The following is a 24,660-nucleotide window of genomic DNA, read 5'->3' on the forward strand; positions in this document are numbered from 1 at the left end:
CTCCCCCACTTGCCGCATCCCTGCAGGCGGTGGGGGCCTTGTGGGGGAAGGGAGTAGGAGAGGAGGGATGCAGGGAGTGGCAGGTGTGGGGGTCTCATGGGGGAAGGGGGTTTGGAGGAGAGGAGGGACGTGGGGAGCAGTGGGCAGGGGGGCCTTGCAGGGAAGGGTGTGTGGAGGAGAGAAGGGGTCTGGGGAAGGGCTGCATGCGGAAGAGGTGGGACAGAGAGCTAGCCTCCCCCAGGGGAAGTTTCACCTGCCACCCATGTATAGCTTATTTTGGTCAGGGCTCAGGGGTCTATTACAGGAGGGGGTAGGTTGAGGTTCCGTGGCCTGCAATGTGCAGGAAGTCAGACTAGATGATTGATTGTCCCTTCTGACCTTGTAGTCTGAGGCTATATCTAGAATAACACTTTTGTTGGCAAGACTTTTGTCGGTTAGGGATGTGAAAAAAAACAAACCCTCCCTGACCGACAAAAGTTTCACCGACAAAAGTGCCGGTGTGGTCAGCACTATGTCAAAGGGAGAGTGTCTCCTGCTGACATAGCTACCACCACTCGTTAGGAGGTGTGTGTGGAGGGATTAATTATGCTGGTGGGAGAGCTCTCTCCCACTGGCATAGAATGGCTACACAGAAGACCTCACAGCGGCGTAGTGGTATAGCTGTGCTGCTGTAAGTTCCATAGTGTAGACATACCCTGAAAATCTGAGCTTGCTGGTAGAACTCTACCAGTAGAACACTCGTGTAAACAAGGCCTGTATTGCAATCATGTTGCAAAACCCTGGATCCAAATCTTGGCCTGCAGCTAGAAAGCTTGCAACCCAATGCAGGGGGGAGGTTTGAACTGTATATATGAAGTAGATGACACTCGCAATAGAAATGTTGGTTGCCCTGAGAATACTTTTGGAGTATTCTCTTACTATACTATACAACAAATTGTGGTCTTCCTGTAACTGCTTTTATTATGAGACCATATATATTAACAGAACTGTATTGGTTGTGTCAAAAGGCAAGAAATGTAGTTTGTGTTTAAATATATTGGAATATTTATAAAAAGGGCAAAGAGGATACGTTAATATCAATTCTTTGCTGAGACGAGAGGACAACCTTAATTTGGAAAATTGTTTAGTTTCCTTTTGTTCCTGAGCTGAAGGTAAATAAAGGTCAAAGCAATTATTGGGGACATTTTATGTAAGTATAATGGTGATATTCCTGAATTAAATAAAAGACGTGTTCCTCATAATGGAAAAGTACTTAGAAGAACATAGAGAGAAACTGATGTGAGTTTTGAAATACTGGTGTTTTTACAAAGTCCTGGTACCTACAGGGAAGTGATTACATGAGAATCTCAACTTGTTTGTTTCTAGCTCTTGTGATTGTAGAGAAAATCCTGAAAATGTGAACTGAGCTCTCTTCAAATGGCTCAGAATCCAGAAGGTTGCGCTGAGCTTTGAGATAGTGTGGGTGAGGTGCTGGGGGTGGGGAAGGATAGAAGGTGGGAATGTCTTTATCAGTGGGGAATTACATTACAACATTAGTAAAATCTGCAATATACCTTTTCATCTGATCAGCACTAAAATAATATAATTTGATCAGCTACTAACTGTTCCCTGCCTGCCCCGCCCCCCATAGCATATGAATTGTGCCCTGTGTAGGAAGGCAGCATAGAGTAGTGATTAAAGAATGGCTCTAGGAGTTGGATAACGTGATTCTGATACTACTCTGTCAAAAGTGTCTACTAATTTTGGGAGCCCAACTTGAGATACCTAGGGCCTAACTTTGAGGTGCTGAGCACCCTTAATGCTAATACATTTCAAGAGGAGTTGCTGGTGTTCAGCACCTCTGAAAATGAGGAGCCTGATTTACCATCATATTTCTCCACTTACACAGCAATGTAACTCTATTGAACTCACTAGCTGTCACCAGTTGGGGCACCCAAAATTAAGGGAGGCTCCTGAAAATGTAGGCCTAAAAGATTTTCTCAAGGTCACACAGCAATCCAGTGTTTCTCAGTTTCCCCATGAATATAATACCAAACTTTGTGTAGGTACTTGGTATACTTGAATTAAAAGTGCTGTATGAATGTTACAATTCAGTATCTTCATACCCAGCAGTAGACCTTAACTTTCCTGCTTCTGATGCCTGGATGTGAGAGTCAGATATATACAAATAGGTGTTTCTGGTTACCATTAGGTTAAGCTGTTTGACATAATGTGCTTAAACTGATCTTTGCAAAATAAGCTAAGAAATCTAGTACTTAGATATTTCCTTCTGACAAAGAAGTATGTGGAAGGGAAGACGTGTCCCTAAATACTGAGTGTTGGCCAAAAGGCATTCTATGTTGACTGGTTTTCTTGTCTCTTGTGGTTCTCTGATTAATTTTCCAGCCACACTTGTGTTGGTGGGGGTTATGTCAGCGGTCATATTCCTTTAAGGTTGGTTGATAAATTTGGTCAGTTTCTAAAAGCACCATTAGTCAGCTAGCTGGAAAGCATCTGCAACAGAAATAATATAGTGTATTTTTTCTTCCAGCAATAGTCTCTGCAATACAGTCACCACGTGGTAGCTTTCACTGGTTTCTAATTAGTAGACACACATCTATTGGCTAAAGATAGTCGAAAAACAAAACATTTTTTAAAAAATTGTGTTTTATTTTCTATTAAAAAGTCATCTGGATGGAAATGCTAACTGGCTCTACTAGTAGTTTAATCATTTGGAAACTGAAAATCTGCTACCTTCATTCCTCCACCTGTCTGTGAATATGAATATTTGGGACCAATTACCAAGCCCATCCAAAAATATTAATATTAAACTCCCTTCAGATCCAAATTTATCACTGTTTTGTTTTTTAACTTCATTAGATCTTGACCCAGTAAGATCATACTAGGAGTTGCTGCCATTGGATTTAGAAATATTCATCTTCAGTCTCAGCTGAGCTTATGCTTTCACTGCCATGTTCTTCTGATGCCACTTCCTGCTGAGATGAGGAAGAGTATGGAAAATCTGTAATATCAAAGCTGTAGTATAGTCTCATCTAGCAGTTTGCATCCATCTTCACTTCCATGTCCTTTCTTTTAAATGCATTATTTAAAAATATATTTTTGGCCTCTACCTCTGCAAAGAGAGCTGACCACTTGTCTGACAGAATCTGTCTTTTCCCCTATGAACGGAGCTGGCTGCAGATGACAAGGTAAATCAAAGCCACAGAAGTGTTCAGAAACCACAAAGGTGACTCAAATTAACATTCATTTTCTTCTCTTAACTAAGCTGTTATACCAAAATTCCTTAGCACTAGAGTCAGTGCTGTTTGACAAAGCATAGGGATTAAAACCTAAACAGTTTATCCATTTACTTTTTCTTCTGAGAGTGACTCTTTTGTAAGCTGGATGTGTATTTTAGTTACCAGGAAATGTGTTGTAGCCTTTATACTGGCCATCTTCACAAGCAGTGTGAAACCATTCCCACCCCCCACATTAAGAGATTCACTCAACCTGCCAAGGCCCAAATGTGTAACAAAGATTGAAAGGAAGAAGCCCTCCACCCCTCTGAAAAGCTTATTGAAGATATTCAAAATGTTGATTCCTCTTGTAACATTAATAACGTTCTATAACTTTCATTTGATTCTTTATTTCTGATGTAAAGAGTTTTCAATAGCAAAAGTGAAGGAACATCAACTTTGGGTGGAATGAAGGTATGGATAAGGTCCTCCAAATTAAAGGCCATGTGCGGGGCCCTGGAGGGATAGGGGAACCCAGCCTTAGCTCGATGGACCCTTGCAAAGCCTTCTGCCTGACACCTCACCCTGTCTGACGAAGGCGTTGCAGATGGGAGGCAGGAAGGAACAAGAGTTGGGAATTTTTCAACACAAAATTTTTTCATCTGAAAACCTCAATTAGTTGAAATAAAAACTTTTAACAGTTTTGATGAAATTTCCTCTGTGTAGATTTCTCAGGCCTAGGATGGAATTTCTCATCAGAAAGGGACCAGACCACCCCAAGGTCAACATTTCTGCATAGGGAAGATGGAGGCTGAAGTCCCTGCTCTGAAGCAGGCAGTGAGAGATGTGAACCCATCCCAGGTGAGCTGAATGCCAGAAGCCTTGGCTGCCCTGGGCTGGACTCTCTCACTCCCTCTTTTCACAAGAAAATGTGCAAGGTCTTGATTTCCCTTCCGACCCAACTGGGAACAGATGTTGAAACCTTCATTCCTCCCAACCCTATTCCTGTTTTGTGCCCAGCCCACGGTGGGCCAAGTCACCCACCCCTCAGTGCACAGAACCTGTCCAGACCGAGCCAAGCGTTTTCAGTCCTTGTCCAGGGTCCAGCCTGCTACTAGGCCGGGGCCAGGAGTCTTCAGTCCTCATCTAGCCTGCTCCCCAGACTACAGCCCCCAGCAGCCTTTGGGCTGGTTCCTGCCACACACGCGCGAGGCGGAAGCGCACGGACTGCTGGGGCTTGTAGGCGGCTGGGTCCCTCTGGGGAGGAGGAGGTGGCTGAGCCCCGCCCCGGCCGGGGGAGGGACAGGCGCAAGACGTGGGGGCGGGGGGGCGAGAGGCAGGTCGGTACCTGAGCGCGGCCCTGCCGGTGCCATCGCTGCTGCAGGCGGACCGCTGGCGCCGGAGCCGGGCAGGGGTGAGGCGGGAGAACGGGGTGTGCGCCCGAGCCGCCCAGGCCTGAGGGAGCCGGTGCCCGTGAGCTCCAGGCGGGCAGCAGCCGGGGGGCCCCTGGCTTTGCAGTACTAGCGGGCAGTGTCCGGATCCTGCTCCTGGCGTCCCCGCAGCGCCAGGCAGGCAAGCCGGGGAGCCTGCCCTTGTGGGGCGCGCGGCGTTAGCCGAGCGTGCTCTGCTCCGGGCGTCAGACCAGCCCCTGCAGCAGGCAGAGGAGGGGGTGAGCCGGAGCCCCGCTGCTCGTGGGTTTGCATTGTGCGCTGTTCTCCGCTGCCTCTGTCCTAGCCACCGGGCGGGCTGGCTGGATGTGCATTAGTAGAACAACCCAAAACACGAGTCGATTTGCTGCCCTGCATCAAAGCTGGCTGCAGCCATCCCTGTGTGAGACCCCTGAAGCAGGGGCCGCAGGGGGGAACCTGACCTTGCCTTGCAATAGCAGAGCATTGTGTCATCGGGCCGCGTACATCCCGCTGTAGCATCCGAATAACCCTGCCCTTGGTTTGTTGCACTAACAGAGAGTACATTGGTCTTTGCTATCTCACGTCAGATCTGTCCCTGTGGGAGCTAGCTGAAGCAGCAGCAAGAGGAGGTGGCGGCTAACCAGCCCTGTCCTTGTTGGATTACTTTGTAGCACCAACATGCGCTGATCTCTACCTTGCATCAGAGTCATCCCAGCCGTCTGTGAGTGAGTGAGCCCACTTGAAGCAGCAGCAGGAGCAAGAGGCTGCAGCTAGCCCTGCCCTCACTGGGCTTGCATTAGCACAGCATGCATTGATTTGCTGCCTTGTCTTAGACCCATCCCAGCCATCGGGGTGCGTGGTGCATGGTGTGGGAGATACACTGTCTCTATAATAAATGATAGAGGATACAATGACTTTGCTGTCTTTGCTGGGCCGGATCATGCGTTACTTCTTGCTAAGACCAGAGACCCTGTTCCTGCTATGCATCAGCCTGGCCCTCTGGAGTTATTTCTTCCACACTGATGAGGTGAAAACCATTGTCAAGTCCAGCAGGGATGCTGTGAAGATGGTGAAGGGCAAGGTGGCTGAGATCATGCAGAATGACAGGTTTGGGGGGCTGGATGTGCTGGATGCAGAGTTCTCCAAGACCTGGGAGTTCAAGAGCCACAATGTGGCTGTCTACTCCATCCAAGGGCGGAGGGACCACATGGAGGACAGGTTCGAAGTGATCACGGACCTTGTCAACAGGACCCATCCCTCTATCTTCGGGATATTTGATGGGCATGGAGGAGAGGCAAGTTTGTGGGGTGATTAATGCTCACAAGGGGGAATGAATGGATGAGTCCCCATTTCTGGGGCTTTTGGGCCAGATGTTCACATTTTTTTTTTTAAATTCCAACAGAGTTCCTAGGCTCAGGGGCAGGGATAAGTCTTGGGTCTCCCTTGCCTTCCAGTATCAGAGCTCTTGGAGAAAACAGGGAGAATCCGTGCATCGACACGCTTTACAGCAGGGAATTGTTTGGACAGTAAAAGCTCCAGGAGGTGGATTCTGCCTTGCAGAATAATTAATACAGACTGCCTGGATAATCTTTTGTCAGGGAATGGTGTGATCTGGGCTCCCCATTTTGTGAGGGACTGGACTCAGCAACAGCAATGGGGGTTAGTCAAGGGGGAGACTACACAGAATAAACTTTTTTTTTTGTAAAGAATTAATATGAGCAACACTAAGTTTTCATACATAGGAAGAAGCTTTATTTCCCTCAGTAACCCATCCTCTTGGTCAAGGCAAGAGAAGCCCACGGAGCTTCTTTTTATCTCTTGCATCTCTCCTGTTAATGATTTGTTTCCCCTTTTGAGGGGAAAGCCAGGGAAATTCATGTTGCCACTAAAATTTTTTGCTTGCTGTTGCTAAACCTTTTATTTCCCAGCCAAGGAAGGTTTTTCCTTTTTTCACGTTGTTTTCTGTGGCTTACATTATTACTTGATGAGCTGCATCTTTACCTCAAACAGTAGTTGTGAAAACCTTCTTTAGGTTTCCCCCCCTATCTAGGAGTACAAAGCTGCCCTTTAGCTGTTGGCATTGCACACAAAGAGCAAGTTCTTGTAACCGTGGCTTATTTTTCAGAGTGGGAAGGAAATTTAGAAGGAAGGTCCCTTTATGATATCCTAGCTTCAGCCCTGTTATCTGTACAGTATCAGGTTTGTGTACGATTAGGGAAGGAGTTTTTTTGGAGGAGTTGGAGAAGAGAAGCATGTTAAAATTTCTTCTCACCAGTTGAAGAGTCTGTGTGTGTGTGTGTGTGTGTTACTGTGCTGTGGCATGATGGCTTTGGATTTCCTTCAGCTGCTCTCACATATCAAGCAGCCAAGGTATCTTCCTAGAAAAGCTCTGACAGAGATCAGGCACTCAGGGAGCACACAAGGACAGCAGCTGCTGCCCTTCTAAACCTGAATGTGCTGTTTCTAAACCCCATGCATTGGACAGATGGGAGAAAATTGCCTTTATCTCCTTTCAGACAAAATGGTTGAGGTCTATGTTTCTATTGTCTTGCCTTGGTTAGGATTTTGTCACCTCAGTAATAACAACTGATTGTATGAGTAAACTTAACACTTCGATTATTAAAGGCTTTTGTCAGGTTTTTATATTTGGTTGTGACCAATACCGTGTTTTTCCCCTTGGATTGGAAGGAGGGGTACATAGCAATGCTAGCTTCCTAGCCATCCTCCAAGGAGTGGCAATTAAGTTGTATAGAGAACAAATTCATGCCTGCCCTGCTCTCCACAAACCTAATAAAGATCACCTCTGAACTGCTCTGTCCTCTGAGCCATGTCTGAAACCAGAATGTGGAGTAGAAATGCAAGTTTAAATTTTTTGAAAACTCTAAACAATTTTTGTTGTAGACACCAGCCAGTCAAACCATGTCTGGAACAACATTGAATTTTGTTTAAAAAGCCCAGTATAGACAAATACATAGTACAATCACTGTGTGTGTGTGTGTGTTCTGCCCCTCTCCTCTGTGGGGACAGGAGGTGCTAGAGGAAATCTAAGCACTTGTTTCCAAAGCTGAAGATACTAAATAATGTAAGATTAGAAAGTGCAATTAAATAACAAAAATATTAATACAAGTACTTTCACTTTTAATAGACATAGGTCTGACCTCAGATTCTAACACTATATACATGTGATATATTGAACTAATAACTTAATATCTCTGCAAACCTCATTTACCTTCTATACTAATATCCACCTGCTTCTGGTGCCTCTGAGGATTTGTTCTAATTGATTAACATTGTGGGCAGTGTTTAAAATAAAAAGCTCTAATTTTGAGGGCTTTAATAGATCTCTCCAAATTTTACTCAGGCTAATGTCTTAAAATACAGATTCCAGTACCCATTATCTAGCTTTCAAATGAAAGTATTGTATGGGTCCTTATTTACTACTTTTCTTAAGAAGCAAGTGTCTAAGCGCTTCATACATAAATGGTTTTCTGTTTTTGTGGTGTTTCATAAAAGAAAATGAGTTATCAGAGCATGACATGCCTGGCCTATGTGCATCACATTAAACACCCTGTGGGCATAACAGTTAATTTTATCTACATATGCTCTGTTGATTTGAAGAATAGCACAATGCTTGCTTTTATTGCATGCAAAATATTTGTCTCGTTTTGGAGTCTTATGTTTAAAGAGTTTTTCTGAATATCTGGGGAGGGGAATCCTAAAACATGGTTAATGGCTCCTTGGAATACTGTGCCTAAACATATAATAAAGATTTCATAATGACTTAATTTTCCATTATTTTTCTTTTGGCTAAGTAGCTTCTATAAAACCTCTTGTCTTGCATGCAAAGGACAAGTGAATGGCAATCCCTGACTTATATGTGGAACAATACATGAAGCAGATTTTACTTTTCTTAACAAAGAGCACTGCAAACATAAAATGCCGAATTAATTCTTCCCTACTATTTGTTGCCACATCAGGTGAAGGACAGAGAAGCATCAGCCAAGTAATATTAATTGCTGTGTAGTGTTAATTTGTGAACATTTTAAGTATTTTAATATTTTACATAAGTAATTCTATTAGTAGTGTGGGTGATTACAAGACCAGAGAGGCAATCTTTAGTCTGAATGGTCAGTAGCCACCCACTGCAAATTTTGATGGCTGCCTAGACAATAAGTAGACAGTCAAGAATAAATATTAGTGGCATTTGTTATAGTTAAAGGTCTGGTTAGCTACTGCAGTTATAAAAGTTAAAAGGAAAATTACTTTGGGGAATGAAACTTGATACATTATATCATGTGTAGTGCAAACTTTCTTTAGGTAAAAATTGATTTGACTATTTCTTGAAGAGCAATATGAACTACTCTTACAGTATGTGTAGAGAAGTGTGTGTGTGTGTGTGTGTTTTAATGGTTAAGGCAGATAACTGGCAGAAGAAAATATGGAATCAGTTCATTGATACTTTATGGTGTGACTTTGGACAGTTCTCTTAAAGGTGATCTACAAATGGGGGTGAAAAAGCTGGTTGGGTGCCTTTTTTAGTTTCTCTAGGATATAAAGAAGGCTTGAAAGGCTGTGTATGCATTTTTAAAAAGAAATTTAGGTCCCATATAGGCTGGAAGAGTGTGAGGAATAGAAAACTAGTTAAATGGTATAATAGCAAACCATAAGCATAAAAACAGACCAGCTGAAAGAGGAAGGGATGTTTAGCCATACTTTAACATTGATAATTTTAAATGTGTAGCTGTATTGTATATAGTTGGCTTTCCTTAACAATATAGGAAGGGAAACTTTAAAAAAATCAATAAATAGCTACGTACTGGATGCTCCCAATAACTAGGGTAAAAGGAGCATTTTGCAGTTGATATCATATTGACCTGTTTAAATGCTCAGAATGTTGAATGTTCTTTTCAACTTTTTTGGGATCTTGGGAAGGGGAGAGGGCAGAAAGCATTCACCAAATAAACAGTTAATGGCTTATTTAAAATACTTGCAAACCACTCAGTACACCCTTTTGTGCCAGAAGATCTAGAAATTAATGTCCTAAGTAATCAGCGGGAGATGCTGATAATTGATTAACTTAGCAGTGTATAAAGTGGGTGGAGTTGGGGGGCGGAGAGCAGTGGCCAGCAGATAACAGTGTAGAGTCCTTACTAATGTTGTCAGGAATGTACTGTATGTAGGTCAACCTACCCTTCCAGCCTTCTGCAAATATTGTAAAAACTTTCTTAAATTCTGTGCCCAGTAAACCAACTAGAGATGATGGCAGACTACTGGAAGGAAAATAGTGTTTGCTTTTGCCTTTTTGACCAAAAAAACCCACCACCCCCGTTTCTTTTTCTCAAGCATTCATTTTTATCCTGATAATGAGAGCTTTTGGTGAGTGCATTATAAGGAAGAAAACAGGCTAATCAGTTGTTTTGCCTTTACTGATATCTTGAACACAGAGCTTGTCAAAACTTGTACCTGACACAGAGGTAATTGTCTATTTCCTGTAACACTGAAGATAAAGTTTCATCACTAGCATTAAAACAAATTAGCTCATCTTGGGCTGATTAGGTTCATTGACATTAAAGGTTCCTATTTGCAGACTTTACTCTTGCATTCTAGAAGTATTTTAACTTAAGTTATGTCTGAAGGAAGTAAATGAGCTTTGATTTTTATTTGCCAGATAACACTATGTCTCATTTTTAATATACATTTTCCAAGACAGTCAGAGTTCATATGAGCACAAGGAATTGTTAGGGTTACTAATGGTTTTCCTTTTATAGTAACTTCCTTCATTCTTCAATCTGGGATCCTTTGCAAAGCACTTACTGTTTACTGAGTAAATATTTACAGTGATGGGGTTATATTGATCCATGATTCTCAAATCTCTGTTGGCCCAAAGAACCCCCCTTCCCCCCAAAATAAAATGAAATATAGCAAAATTTCTGTTGTTGGATAGTAAAACAGTCTCAGCTCATGGGTATGATGTCAGAGAGAGACACTTCTCACATTGCAAAATAACTCTTATATCATTCTAATTAAGACCTGCTGTATACACAAGCTTGCTGCAGTTAAGCTAAAGGTATGGTATTTTAGCCAATTTTGTTAAACTGGTGGAAAACACTATGGTGGAAAACCTTATAGTCATTTTAAAACCAGGCTTATCTGTTTGGTTTGCACTAGCAAACGTACAGGTGCAAGCCAAACTGAGATAAATTATTTTAAACAGATGTATGTGTCCAGACACTGACTTGCATTGGTTTAACTCAGTGGTTCTCAACTGTGGTCCACTGCTTGTTCAGGGAAAGCCCCAGGCGCGCTGAGCCGGTTTGTTTACCTGCTGCGTCAGCAGGTTCGGACGATCGTGGCTCCCACTGGCTGCAGTTTGCCGCTCCAGGCCAATGGGGGCTGCAGGAAGCAGCGTGGACTGAGGGATAATGAAATGATAAACAGAAGAAATAGTATTTTTCAGTTCACCGCAGACAACTACTGTAGTGCAATCTCTTTATTGTAAAAGTGCAACTTACAAATGTAGATTTTTTTTTTGTTACATAACTGCATTCAAAAATAAAACAATGTAAAGTTTTAGAGCCTGCCAGTCCACTCAGTCCTACTTCTTGTTCAACAAATCGCTAGGACAAACAAGTTTGTTTACATTTACAGAAGATAATGCTGCCTTCTTCTGACTTACAATGTCACCAGAAAGTGAGAACAGGCATTGCATGGCACTTTTGTAGCTGGCATTGCAAGGTATTTACATGCCAGATATGTTAAACATTCATATGCCCCTTCATGCTTCAGCCACCATTCCAGAGGACATGCTTCCATGCTGATGATGCTTGTTAAAAAAATGTGTTAATTAAATTTGTGACTGAACTCCATGGGGGAGAATTGTATGTCCCCTGCTCTGTTTTACCCGCATTCTGCGATATACAGGGCCGTTGTTAGGCATACACGGAATACGCAGCTGCATAGGGCACCACGTAATTTGGGGCGCCAAATTTCATGGTGCCCTAGGCAGCTGCATGCTGTGTATATGGTGCTGATTCCAGCAGCCAGCCCCATTCCCTGGTCAGTGCCCCTGCTCCGCCCCCGCCGTGCCCCAATTTGACCCCTTCCCCCAAACCTCTGCCCTTGCTCCACCCCACCCCACCTCTTCCCACCCCTGCTCTGCCCCCATCCCGCCCACATTCCACCCCTTGCTCCCTCCCCGAGTGACGTGGCCCGCGGGATTAGCGGGGGTACTGGAGCCAGCAGAAGGGTTCTGGCTCACCCCTGCACTCACCAGCGGCGGGAAGCACAGCGACCCGGCCCCAACCCGCTCCGCTCTGCCAACTCCCAGCTGTGTTGCTCCGCTTCCCGCTGCTGCCGCTGGTGAGTGCAGGGGTGGGCCTGACCCCTTCCTCTAAGCGACAGGACTGGGAGCTGGGGGAGTGGAGCGGGCTGGGGCCAGGTTGCTCTACTTCTTCCTGCCACCGGTGAGTGCGGGGGCGTGGGCCTGACTCCTGCTGCTGGCACCAGGCCCCCAGCTAATCCTCTATGCTGCCCTGGTCCTCCCTGCTATGCTGCTGCCCCCGACAGCTCCTTGCCCTGCAGCCCTTGAGCGCAACCCTCCCCCCCACCACCCCGGCGGAGGGGCCGGGCCCCCCAGCGGAACGGCTGCTTTCCCTGCAGAACGGGTGCAGGTGCTTGGGCTGCGTAGGGCACCACTTCAGGTAGGAACGGCCCTGGCCATATATTTCATGTTATAGCAGTCTTGGATGATGACCCAGCACGTGTTCATTTTAGGAACACTTTCACTGTAGATTTGGCAAAACGCAAAGAAGGTACCAATGTGAGATTGCTAAAGATTCGACCCAAGGTTTAAGAATCTGAAGTGCCTTCCAAAATATGAGAGAGACGAGGCGTGGAGCATACTTTCAGAAGTCTTAAAAGAGCAACACTCCAATGCAAAACTACAGAACCCAAGCCACCAAAAAAGAAAATCAACCTTCTGCTGGTGACATTGGAGTCAGATAATGAAAACGAACACGCGTTGGTCTGCAGTGCTTTGGATTGTTATCGAGCAGAACCCGTCATCAACATGGACGCATGTTGCCTGGAATGGTGGTTGAAGCATGAAGGGACATGACTCTTTAGCACATCTGGCACGTAAATATATTGCAGCACCGGCTACAACAGTGCCATGAGAGAGCCTGTTCTCACTTTCAGGTGACATTGTAAATAAGAAGGCAGCATTATCTCCTGCAAATGTAAACAAACATGTTTGCCTGAGCAATTGGCTGAACAAGAAGTAGGACTGAGGTGACTTGCAGGCTCTAAAATTTTACATTTTGTTTTTGAATGCAGTGTTTTTGGTACATAATTCTTCATTTGTAAGTTGAACTTTCATGATAGAGTTTACACTACAGTACTTGTATTAGTATTTTTCCATTCACCTATTTCTTTTGTTTTTTACAGTGTAAATACTTGTGATCAAAAATAAATATAAAGTGAGCACTGTACACTTCGTATTCTGTGTTGTAATTGAAATCAGTATATTTGAAAATGTAGAAAACGTCCCAAAATATTTAAATGAATGGTATTCTAATATTGTTTAACAGTGCGATTAATCATGCGATTAATTTTTTTAATCGCTTGACAGCCCTAGTTAAAATGAATAATTGCAATTGTCTGGACTCTGGAGACTTGACTCTTCAAACCAGCCTGTGTCTTGTAGAAGTGGTGTTCTGTAGAGCCCTGCAGTGGGACTGGGATAATAGCCATAATAGCTGGAGCAGGTGGGTGGGATTGTTGTGGGTGGGATTGGGTGTGCAAAAAAGCCCCCAGACTGTGGTAATTTGCAGGAAAACACTAAATCTCTCCTCAGTTTGTCATAAATAGAATTTCAGCCATTTTTTAAAAGAAAGATTTTAATACTTAAATTTAAGCATGGAATAGAAAGAAATTTGATGTGTATTATAACAAGGTTTAAGAAAGATTTGTTTTATTCTTTTAGTGGTAAAAATTGTCTGAATTCTGTTTATATAATAACGGATCCTATTTATTTTTAGTGGCACGGGGAAGCTCTCTCTCCCTTGCAGGATTTGCGGCATCTAAGGTTTTTGTGGGTGGGAACAGGATAAAAATGCAAGAAACAATGCAGAAGCGGGTGGGAGTGGGTATTGTGGAGCAGGAACAGGATGGGAAGGGGATGGGAGTGGGATTAAAAAAATAGTTCAGTGCAGAGCTTGAGTGTTCTGCTTCTAGCTGTTGGGTAAGAGAAGAAGCGTTATCTTTTCTCCCTCTTCCAATGTTTCCTGGATGTTACAAGACAGACAGTTCTCTTCTACTCAATTCATATTTTCCCCCAGACTTTTTGTAGTCTCTTTACTCCTCCATAAATAACTACACTCTTCTGCTTCCCACAAAGCTCAAACAGCAACAGGAAATTGACATGATTCTTAAGTCTCATTGCTGCCCATAAGGTTCTATATAGCCCCTAGTGAAACTGACCAGTGTCCTGTTAATTTCACTCAATTGACTGGTAAACCTGTGTACCAGTAGAGGCACTGGAGCTGTAGGAAGGCAGCACTGTATCATCAGTTTATATTGGTTCGTATTAGGAAGACCCTTTGCATCTAGAAGGGCTAAGTAATAACTTAGAAATATTAAAATGAAAGTTTTTAAATTTGTTAAACACTGATGATTTTAAGCTTCTCCAATTCTCTGAGCAGATTTTTCAAGCCCTTTGATCGAATGCACTGAGTACTGTGTATGAGCACCCTTCTGATTTTTACATCCTTTAGATTGTTGTTATAAAAGGATTTTAATACTTGCTGTCAAATGAAAAGTTGATCAGAAGAGTACAGTATAGAAAACTTAAATTCTGGCATACCTACAGACATTTTTTCCTGCAAGTTATCAGAATATTGGCAAATAATTTAGTTTATTGAATGAATGGGGTAGAGAGAGGTGGGGGAAGATTTTTAATAGCAGTTTGAGAGTTGTCCATTTATGCCATAATGCATTGTAAAATGACACAGTTCTTCTTGGACCTATATAGATGGTGCTATTTCAGACTGTCTATGTGTTCAATAAGTTAGTCCATGAAATAATAAAACACAAATACTTGTAGTGACTAGTAGGGTTTCAGGTCTAGAATAACAAAGAGGCCATAAAATATTCTGATTGAATTTTTGATGAAACAATGAATTTTTATTCTAGGAAAGTAGCTCAAGGCTGAGAGGTGCTCAGGTGGGATAGAGCCTCTAAATGAGTAGAGAAGCCCCAGGATTGCCAGGTAATACAATGAAGTGGGGCAGGGCGAAGAAGCAGCAGTATAATTATTCTTCTTGGGAGCCTTAATGAACTTCAGTGAGAGAGCTGCATGACAGCATGGAGTACCAATCATACTGCTGATGATACAAATTGATTATTATGATGCTGAAACATTGCCAGCTCTCATCATCTCCAACCTTGTCTGATTCACAGCTGTGTGAGCAGCTGACATCTCCAGCCAGACAATCAAAGTACGTGTTGTAACTGCTAAACCACAATGCAATTATCCATTGCACCGCATGTCGGCAAACCTCAAAGCTCCCCTGGAGAAATGAACATTTATTTGCATTTACTTTCAATCTTAAAATTTCTGTTATTCCTTGCAAATTTTCTAGTCATCATTTAATGTTGGCAAATCTTTTTTTAAACAAAATCCCCCTTAGGGATAAACATTAATTTAATAAAATTCTATTTTTAATAGCAGAGACTGTCAGTGCTGCGTTCAACCAATAAACTGTTTAATGAAATAAATCTCTTTACATTTTCATTTTCTACCAGTTATAAAACTTCTGGAAGGCATTAAGCATTTCTTCTAATCAGTGAAAGTGCATGTCCCATAATGTAGTTCTCTGGTCCATCCGAGGTCATGTACCATTTTAAAACAACTAAACAAAACACAAAAACCTTGCATTTAAGTGAGGATGTGTTAATTTGCAGGTAATCTAGATGGATCACTAAACTGAAATTGCCTAAATCTCTTCTCCCAAACCAGTGAGGTAATTGTATTGGGATAACTGGTTTTGATTTAGTGTTATGTAAAATATAAATTCAGGATTCTGTGCATGTGGCATGGAATCTTAGTGGGGGAAACTTTAAAAAATGTTTTGGGTAAGATATGATTTTTAGACCTGAATTTTAATTAAAAATGTTATAATTTGACATAAAAACCCTCTGGATTCTCTCTAGTTTTTAAAAAAGGTCTTTTTATAGGACACTGAACAAAACTGTGAGGGATGTGGGAGATCCCTGAAATGTTTTATGAATAGGTTCTTCTGTTTGACTGTTGTTGTCGTTTGCTGTATTGATTACAAGGCGTTAATTCCAGGCAGGCAGGAAAGTAGTAAATAGTCTCAAAACCGCACCGTTCACGGAATGGACCATGAAGGTGTCATTTACCATGAAGGTATCACTTTAGGAGGGATAAAAGCACAACCCTGAAGTGGGGCTGAGGGGGTGTGTGAAAGAGAGGCAAGGACTTTGGAGCCTGGAAAACTAGGCCCACCTAAACCTTAGGTAAGATGGTTTTGTTAAAACCCTTTTCTCTTGTTATGCTGTGTTCCTACTGCTGGGATTAAACAATTTGTTTTTTGAGAAAACTATTTTCACTGGTGGTCACAACTCCCAAAGATGTCAAACCCCATCAGACCTGCTGAGTAATCACAGTTGGCACACATGTGGGTGTGAATAGCAGTGCCTACTGAAGTGCTGCACAGTAACCCCCCCCCCCCAATGTGGATGCTGGGGGGTGCAAACTAAGAGATTCCTAGTTTGCATTAATGTAATCGTCTTCAAACAGGGCTATATTAACATGAACTAGGAACCTTTTAGTTTCTGATGGCACATCCACATAGGGGAGTTACTTCGGTACGCACTGCTATTTAGCCCCCCCCTTCCCTGTTAGTCCAACTGCAGAGCGGTGTAGAGACACCAAGAGGCCTAATACGTGGGGGAGGGGTGCAGACACAAGGGAAAGGTCTAAGGCGCAACAGACACTGAACTGTGACAAAAACGGTGGACCATATTCTGTCAAGTGCATGAAAAGTGGTGTAGCCACCCTGTCTTCCTCCATAAGTGGATATGTGGGCTACTGTAAGGTGTGTTTAACATGCACTTGTACATAGGCTACTAGCAAGCTTGCCATACTACCATTATATTTCAACAAAGAGACAGAATAGTTGAGGGCAAAAGGGAGTGTATGCATAGCAGCCATTAGTGAGTCAGGGAGTATTTGTCAACTTGCAAACCATGCCCCAGACACCTTGGCTACGTCCCCCTGCATGGAAGGCCTATGGAGCAGCATTTCCAGTGTGTCAGCTTTCCTGATTCTGGACACTAACTTCTGCTCTGTGATCCTACTGCTGGCAATCAGTTTGTTGGCATGTGCCTATACTCATCATGACTCAGGATTTGGCTCAGTATTTTGTTTTCCGTATGAATATTTTGCAGTAGCAATTGATGGAGTGTCACAATTCCCAGAACTGTGTGGCCTTTAATGTTGCTTCTCTTCTAAAAAGAAATGCTAACATAAGATGCTACTTAAGTTTATAAACAAATATGGGCATGTTAACATCTCCTTTTGGAAGAGAGGTGAATAAGTATTCTAAATGTTGACTTTTGCAAGAGTCTTATACACAAGAGGGAGAAAACAAAACAGTGCAAAAAGGTGTGTTTTTAATACAAATGAAGTCAACATGTAGCTAACTTTATTAAGTTCAATTCCTCATAATGAAGATGGGATTGCTATGTAACATTGAAAATGATTGTTTGAACATCTTATTTGTACAAATAAGTGAACTGCATGGCAACTGAAGAGAACTTTTCTCAAAGCTACTAATTACAGCTGTGATGTTCGAAGAAATAGCCGACCATTCAGAGTGATTGAATCCCCTTTGGACGAACATTGCATGGAAGAGCCAAAGACTATAATGCACTGGAATAGTACCTTTTTTAAAGGTAATAATGATATTTTTAAAGCTATGGGACAGAAGCACTTTCTATCTCCTTCTGCCTCCCAAGAAATGCTTGGTGGTCTGCTTGAATATAAAATTGTTGTTCTAAGTATGGTTGTGGTTGCGGAGTTCTACATGGGTTGTCTTCAAAACCAGCTTTACTCGAGCATCAGTCTTTGAATTACTTCACTAGGAGAATATGCAGAGTGCACCAGAAGTCTTAATTATAATCGTTCTTTCCTTTTTATTTTTTTTTAGTTGCTTGGATTGAAGCTAACAAATTCTTAAAAATAAGTTAATATAAACTTGTTCTGAACTAGAGTGGGAATTCTTATAGCTGTTTCAGATAAACAAAACAGCATTTTCAATTTATAACACCATGAAAAAAGAATCAAATGAAAATGCATCCAGAGTACCGGCAACTTTTTAAGAGGCTGGCCTTCACCTGCACTGGCTTCTCCAAAGAGATTTAAAAGCTTTTTTGGCAGGTGGAATATACATCTCTTACTGAAGTCTTCCTTCATAGCCAGCTGTTTTAAAACCATGTTGCTGAACAACAGGAAAAGGCATATCCTAAAACCCATTATGATTAAAACACAAATGAATAGGGTCCTACCAAATTCATTGCCATGAAAAATGTGTCACGGACCATGAAATCCGGTCTTTTGTGTGCTTTTATCCTGTACTATACATATTTCACAGAGACCACCAGCATTTCTCAAGTTGGCGGTCCTGACCCAAAAGGGAGTTGCTGGGGGTTCACAAGGTTATTTTAGGGGGTTGTGGTATTGCCACCCTAACCTGTGCACTGCTTTCAGAGCTGGGCGGCCAGAGAACGGCTGCTGTTGGCCAAGCACCCAGCTCTGATGGCAGCATCCTGCCAGCAGCAGCGCAGAAGTAAGGGTGGCAATACTATACTATGCCACCCTTATTTCTGTGCTGCTGTCTTTAGAGCAGGGCAGCTGGAGAGTGGTAGCTGCTGATTTGAGGGCCCAGCTCTGCAGGCAGCATCGCAGAAGTAAGGGTGGCTATACCATGCCATGCTATCCTTACTTCTGCTCTGCTGATGACGACGACTCTGCCTTCAGAGCTGGGATCCCGGCCAGCAGCCGCTGCTCTCCAGCTGCCCAGCTCTGAAGGCAGTGCCACCAGCAGCAGCAGCACAGAAGGAAGGGTAGCAGTACTGCAACCCTCCCTTAATAGCCTTGCAACCCCGCCCCCCCCCCCCACACAACTCCTTTTTGAGTCAGGACCCTGACAATTACAACACCATGAAATTTCAGATTTATCTGAAAACATGAAATTTACAATTTTAAAAATCCTATGAATGCGAAATTGACCAAAATGGACTATGAATTTTGGTAGGGCCCTACAGATGGGAGAGAGAGCTGAAAATAAGACATAGTAATTATTAGAATTCTTGAAACTAAATTCATGAGCACCTGTTAAGCTATTCAGCATTTCTTTTCTTGGCAAGTTAATCAAGAAAGTGGTGACATCTAAGCTCCAGCATCACTTGTCCTCCATCAGCATTGTGTATCCTTCACAATAATTTTTAGGGCAGAACATGGTATAGCAAAGGCCCTGCTAATTTTGATTAATCTAATGGCCTCAGATTAGAAACAATGCTGAATGTCTTTGCTGAATCACAATAGGGTAGGTGCTTCGATCGCTTGGAGTCATGGAGGACACTTCTAACCAAGCAGACCCCTCTATTTTGTGGCTCCCCATAATACACAATATTCTTTCCTCTCTAAATATCTGCATGAGACCTCTCAAGATGTACAATGTCATGGTCTCGTGCTAGCAGTACTTTTAATGTGCAGAAGATACTTGACTACTTCGCCAGCTATGCACCCTTTGCTTATCACCCAGGTGTTCTAATACCTGGAAGAGATAAATGGAGGGATAAAGAACAGGTAGCTAAAGCTCAATGGGAGGAAGACATAATTACTTATGGCATTATGACCTTTGATGGCTGGCTGTCTATAATATTGCACCTTTAAATTGTGAACTATGTGGAATGTTCAAAAACTGGTCTGTAGGTTTTTGTTTGATAATCCAAAATAGTTTCTTAGGGCTTGTCTTCATTACTGGGAGATTGATGCAGGTGCAATCGATACAGCGGGGGTCGATTTAGCAGGGCTAGTGAAGATCTGCTAAATTGACGGCATAGCAGTCTCTGGTTGACTCTGGTACTGCAGCTCCCCAAGAAGAGTAAGGTAAGTCAACCTGAGAGCGTCTCCCATCAATGCACTGCAGTAAAGACGCTGTGGTAAGTCGCCCTAAGCTATGTCACGCAGCTGGAGTAGAGTAACTTAGGTCGACTTACCCCAGTGTGTAGACAAGGCCTTAGTTTTGTAAGATTTGTAACTGCACTGTGCTTACAGAGATCATCTTACTTACTAGTAGTCTAACCTCATTAACAGTAGACAACGTCAGACCAGTTGTCAAATTAGTATGAAGTCTAAGTCATGCAGAACTTCCCCCATATGGATTTCTCACAGATGGATTTCTTTCCTCTCTGACTGGCCAGGCAGACATGTACACTTTCCACATTGGACCACTGTTGTACATGAAACAGAAGCCACAGCCTCCTCACACCTGTTCACATCTGAACTCTACTAGTTTCCTTGTTCACTTCTGAACAGAATATAAAGTACTGGCCTATCTACAGAGCTATAAAAGAGAGGGACCTGGCTGCTACAGAAATTGCCTTACCTTCTGTGGCCTTGCAAAGTAGTTGTACTCCAGAGTACAGCTGATGTGGCTATAAAGATCTAAATTTAGGTTATTGGTGGCTGGGAACAGAGCTTTCCTAGTAATAGGACGCTGGCTATAGAATTCTTTGCCTTAAGAGACTGTATGGAGCCCAACCCTAGCTTTGTTTATTTTGAAAGGTAAGATTTAGCTTTCTGTAAAAAGTCTCTTCCATGGGAATGATGCCTATAAATAAATAACTTGGCCCTTAAATGGTGATAGGTTTCAGACTGGTAGCTGCGTTAGTCTGTATCAGCAAAAAGAACGAGGAGTCCTTGTGGCACATAAGAGACTAACACATTTACTTCAGTATAAGCTTTCGTGGGCTAAAGCCCACTTCATCAGATGCATGCAGTGGAAAATACAGTAGGAAGATAGATATAGATATATACAGAGAACATGAAAAAATGTGGGTTGCCATACCAACTCTTAACGAGGCCAATCCATTAAGGTGGGCTATTATCAGCAGGAGAAAAATAACTTTTGTAGTGATAATTAGAATGGCCCATTTCAAGCACTTGACAAGAAGGTGTGAGTAACAGTAGGAGGAAAAGTAGCATGGAGAAATTGTTTTTAGTTTGTCTAATGACTCATCTACTCCCAGCCTTTATTCAAGCCTAATTTAATGGTGTCCAGTTTGCAAATTAATTCCAGTTCTGCAGTTTCTCGTTGTAGTCTGTTTTTGAAGTTTTTTTGTTGAAGAATTGCGACTTTTATATCTGAAATTGAGTGTCCAGGGAGGTTGAAGTGTTCTCTGACTGGTTTTTGAATGTTATAATTCTTGACGTGTGATATGAGTCCATTTGTTCTTTTGCGTAGAGACTGTCCAGTTTGGCCAATGTACATGGCAGAGTGGCATTGCTGGCACATAATGGCATATATCACATTGGTAGATGTGCAGGTGAACAAGCCTCTGATAGTGTGGCTGATGTGATTAGGTCCTATGATGGTGTCCCTTGAATAGATATGTGGACAGAGTTGGCAACAGGCTTTGTTGCAAGGATAGGTTCCTGGGTTAGTGTTTTTGTGGTGTGGTGTGGTGCTGGTGAGTATTTGCTTCAGGTTGGGGGGCTGTCTGTAAGTGAGGACTGGCCTGTCTCCAAGATCTGTGAGAGTGAGGGATCATCCTTCAGGATAGGTTGTAGATCCTTGATGTTGCACTGGATTGGTTTTAGTTGAGGGCTGAAGGTGACTGCTAGTGGCGTTCTGTTACGTTCTTTGTTGGGCCTGTCCTGGAGTAGGTGACTTCTGGGTACTCTTCTGGCTCTGTCAATCTGTTTCTTCACTTCAGCAGGTGGGTATTGTAGTTGTAAGAATGCTTGATAGAGATCTTGTAGGTGTTTCTGTCTGAGGGGTTGGAGCAAATGTGGTTGTATCGTAGAGCTTGGCTGTAGACGATGGATCATGTGGTGTGGTCTGGGTGAAAGCTGGAGGCATGTAGGTAGGAATAGCGGTCAGTAGGTTTCTGGTATAGGGTGGTATTTATGTGACCATCGCTTACTAGCACCATAGTGTCCAGGAAGTGGATCTCTTGTGTGGACTGGTCCAGGCTGAGGTTAATGGTGGGATGGAAATTGTTGAAATCATGGTAGAATTCCTCAAGGGCAGCTTTTCCATGGGTCCAGATGATGAAGATGTCATCAATATAGCACAAGTAGAGTAGGGGCATTAGGGGACGAGAGCTGAGGAAGTGTTGTTCTAAGTCAGCCATAAAAATGTTGGCATACTGTGGGGCCATGTGGGTACCCATAGCAGTGCCACTGATTTGAAGGTATACATTGTTCCCAAATGTGAAATAGTTGTGGGTGAGGACAAAGTCACAAAGTTCAGCCACCAGGTTTGCCGTGACATTATTGGGGATACTGTTCCTGACGGCTTGTAGTCCATCTTTGTGTGGAATGTTGGTGCAGAAGGCTTCTACCGCCGTAATGGCCAAGGTGGTGTTTTCTGGAAGATCACCAATGGATTGTAGTTTCCTCAGGAAGTCAGTGGTGTCTCTAAGACAGCTAGGAGTGCTGGTAGCATAGGGTCTGAGGAGAGAGTCTACACAGCCAGACAATCCTGCTGTCAGGATGCCAATGCTTGAGATGATGGGGCATCCAGGATTTCCAGGTTTATGGATCTTGAGTAGCAGATACAATACCCCAGGTCGGGATTCTAGGGGTTTGTCTATGCAGATATGTTCTTGTGCTTTTTCAGGGAGTTTCTTGAGCAGATGGTGTAGTTTCTTTTGATAACCCTCAGTGGGATCAGAGGGTAATATCCTGTGGAATGTGGTGTCAGAGAGCTGCCTAGCAGCTTCTCGTTCATATTCCAACCTATTCATGATGAAGAGAGCACCTCCTTTGTCAGCCTTTTTGATTATGATGTCAAAGTTGTTCCTGAGGCTGTGGATGGCATTGTGTTTTGCACGGCTGAGGTCATGGGGTAAGTAATGCTGCTTTTCCATAATTTCAGCCTGTGCACGTCGGCGGAAGCACTCTATGTAGAAGTCCAGTCTGTTTCAACGTTCAGGAGGAGTCCACCCAGAATCCTTCTTTTTGTAGTGTTAGTAGGATGGTTTCTGTGGGTTAGCATGCTGTTCAGAGGTGTGTTGGAAATATTCCTTGAGTCAGAGATGTCGAAAGTAGGATTCTGGGTCACCACAGAACTGTAGCATGTTTGTGGGGGTGGAGGGTCAGAAGGAGAGGCCCCGAGATAGGACAGATTCTTCTGCTGGGCTAAGAGTATTGCTGGATAGATTAACAATATTTTTGCGTGGGTTAAGGGAACCACTGTTGTGGCCCCTTGTGGCATGTAGTAGTTTAGATAGTTTAGTGTCCTTTTTCCTTTGTAGAGAAGCAAAGTGTGTGTTGTAAATGGCTTGTCTCCAGCCACGAGGAAGTTTGTGTGGAAGGTTGTTTTTTATGAGAGAATCCAGTTGTGAGAGCTCATTCTTAATCTTTCCCTGTTTGCTGTATAGGATGTTGATCAGGTGGTTCCACAGTTTCTTTGAGAGTGTGGCACATCTATCACATTGGTAGATGTGCAGGTGAACGAAGAAATAGATTGATAGAGCCAGAAGAGTTCCCAGAAGTCACTTACTACAGGACAGGCCTAACAAAGAAAATAACAGAACACACTATCAGAGGCTCGTTCACCTGCACATCTACCAATGTGATATATGCCATCATTTGCCAGCAATGCCCCTCTGCCATGTACATTGGTCAAACTGGACAGTCTCTACGTAAAAGAATAAATGGACACAAATCAGATGTCAAGAATTATAACATTCATAAATCAGTCAGAGAACACTTCAGTCTCTCTGGTCACGCGATTACAGACATGAAAGTTGCGATATTACAACAGAAAAACTTCAAATCCAGACTCCAGCGAGAGACTGCTGAATTGGAATTCATTTGCAAATTGGATACAATTATCTTAGGCTTGAATAGAGACTGGGAGTGGCTAAGTCATTATGCAAGGTAACCTATTTCCCCTTGTTTTCCTAACACCCCCCCCTCCGCCCCCATTCCTCAGACGTTCTTGTTAAACCTTGGATTTGTGCTGGAAATGGCCCACCTTGATTATCATACACATTGTAAGGAGAGTCATCACTTTAGATAAGCTATTACCAGCAGGAGAGTGGGGTGGGGGGAGAGAAAACCTTTTGTAGTGATAAACACGTTTTTTTCATGATTTGTGTGTATAAAAACATCTCCTGTATTTTCTACAGTGTGCATCCGATGAAGTGAGCTGTCGCTCACGAAAGCTTACGCTCAAATAAATTGGTTAGTCTCTAAGGTGCCACAAGTACTCCTTTTCTTTTTGAATAAATTAGAGTGCTGAACAAATGTCCACAATCTTCATATTAGGGATGTTGCCATTTCTGAAAGCTAGTAGTTCAGGAAACTCCATGGTTACTGGAGAGAATCCTGTGTGCAAATGAGAGAGCGTGCAGACGGTATATTACTGTAGTTCTTACAGTAGAGAGGAAGAGTGGTCAAGTTTTTGTTGAGAAGTAGCTCAAGGAAACCCTTGCACTCAGAACAAACTTACTGAGTAAGGCTAGAAGGGCAGGCTTCAACCATTGAAGAAACTGTGTACTCCAATAAACAGTTTCAGGGATGCAAATTTCTGCATCACATCTTAACCCACGTCATTAACCATTAAGCTTTCTTAGCCAAAGATCAAATAATTAGCAGAACTAACTTCAACAAATATCAGAGTGTGGGGATCATTGTTCATGAAAGCTTGCTGTACAGGTCAAAGAGAAGGCAGATTAAACACCCCTGATTTAGGCTAGCTTGGTCATCTCCAGGA

The 24,660-nt window shown here is 42.9% G+C and overlaps 1 protein-coding gene across 2 annotated transcripts in view; it reads left to right on the forward strand.

The window, feature by feature from the left end:
• The first annotated feature begins 4,524 nt into the window (after nucleotides 1–4,524).
• PPM1L (protein phosphatase, Mg2+/Mn2+ dependent 1L) overlaps nucleotides 4,525–24,660 on the forward strand; it is a 189,766-nt gene continuing 169,630 nt past the window's right edge. Inside the window, exons 1-2 of one of the 2 annotated variants that reach the window (XM_084639292.1) lie at nucleotides 4,525–4,555; nucleotides 5,212–5,922. In XM_084639292.1, coding sequence (XP_084495418.1) covers nucleotides 5,520–5,922 — 403 coding nt within the window. In that variant the 5' untranslated portion in view covers nucleotides 4,525–4,555; nucleotides 5,212–5,519. Of the gene's footprint in view, nucleotides 4,630–5,211; nucleotides 5,923–24,660 lie in introns of both variants that reach the window. The other variant, XM_084639291.1, reaches the window with a different exon arrangement.

The sequence above is a fragment of the Lepidochelys olivacea genome (assembly GCF_965140295.1).
Source record: "Lepidochelys olivacea isolate rLepOli2 genome assembly, chromosome: 9".
NCBI classification, from domain to species: Eukaryota; Metazoa; Chordata; order Testudines; family Cheloniidae; genus Lepidochelys; species Lepidochelys olivacea.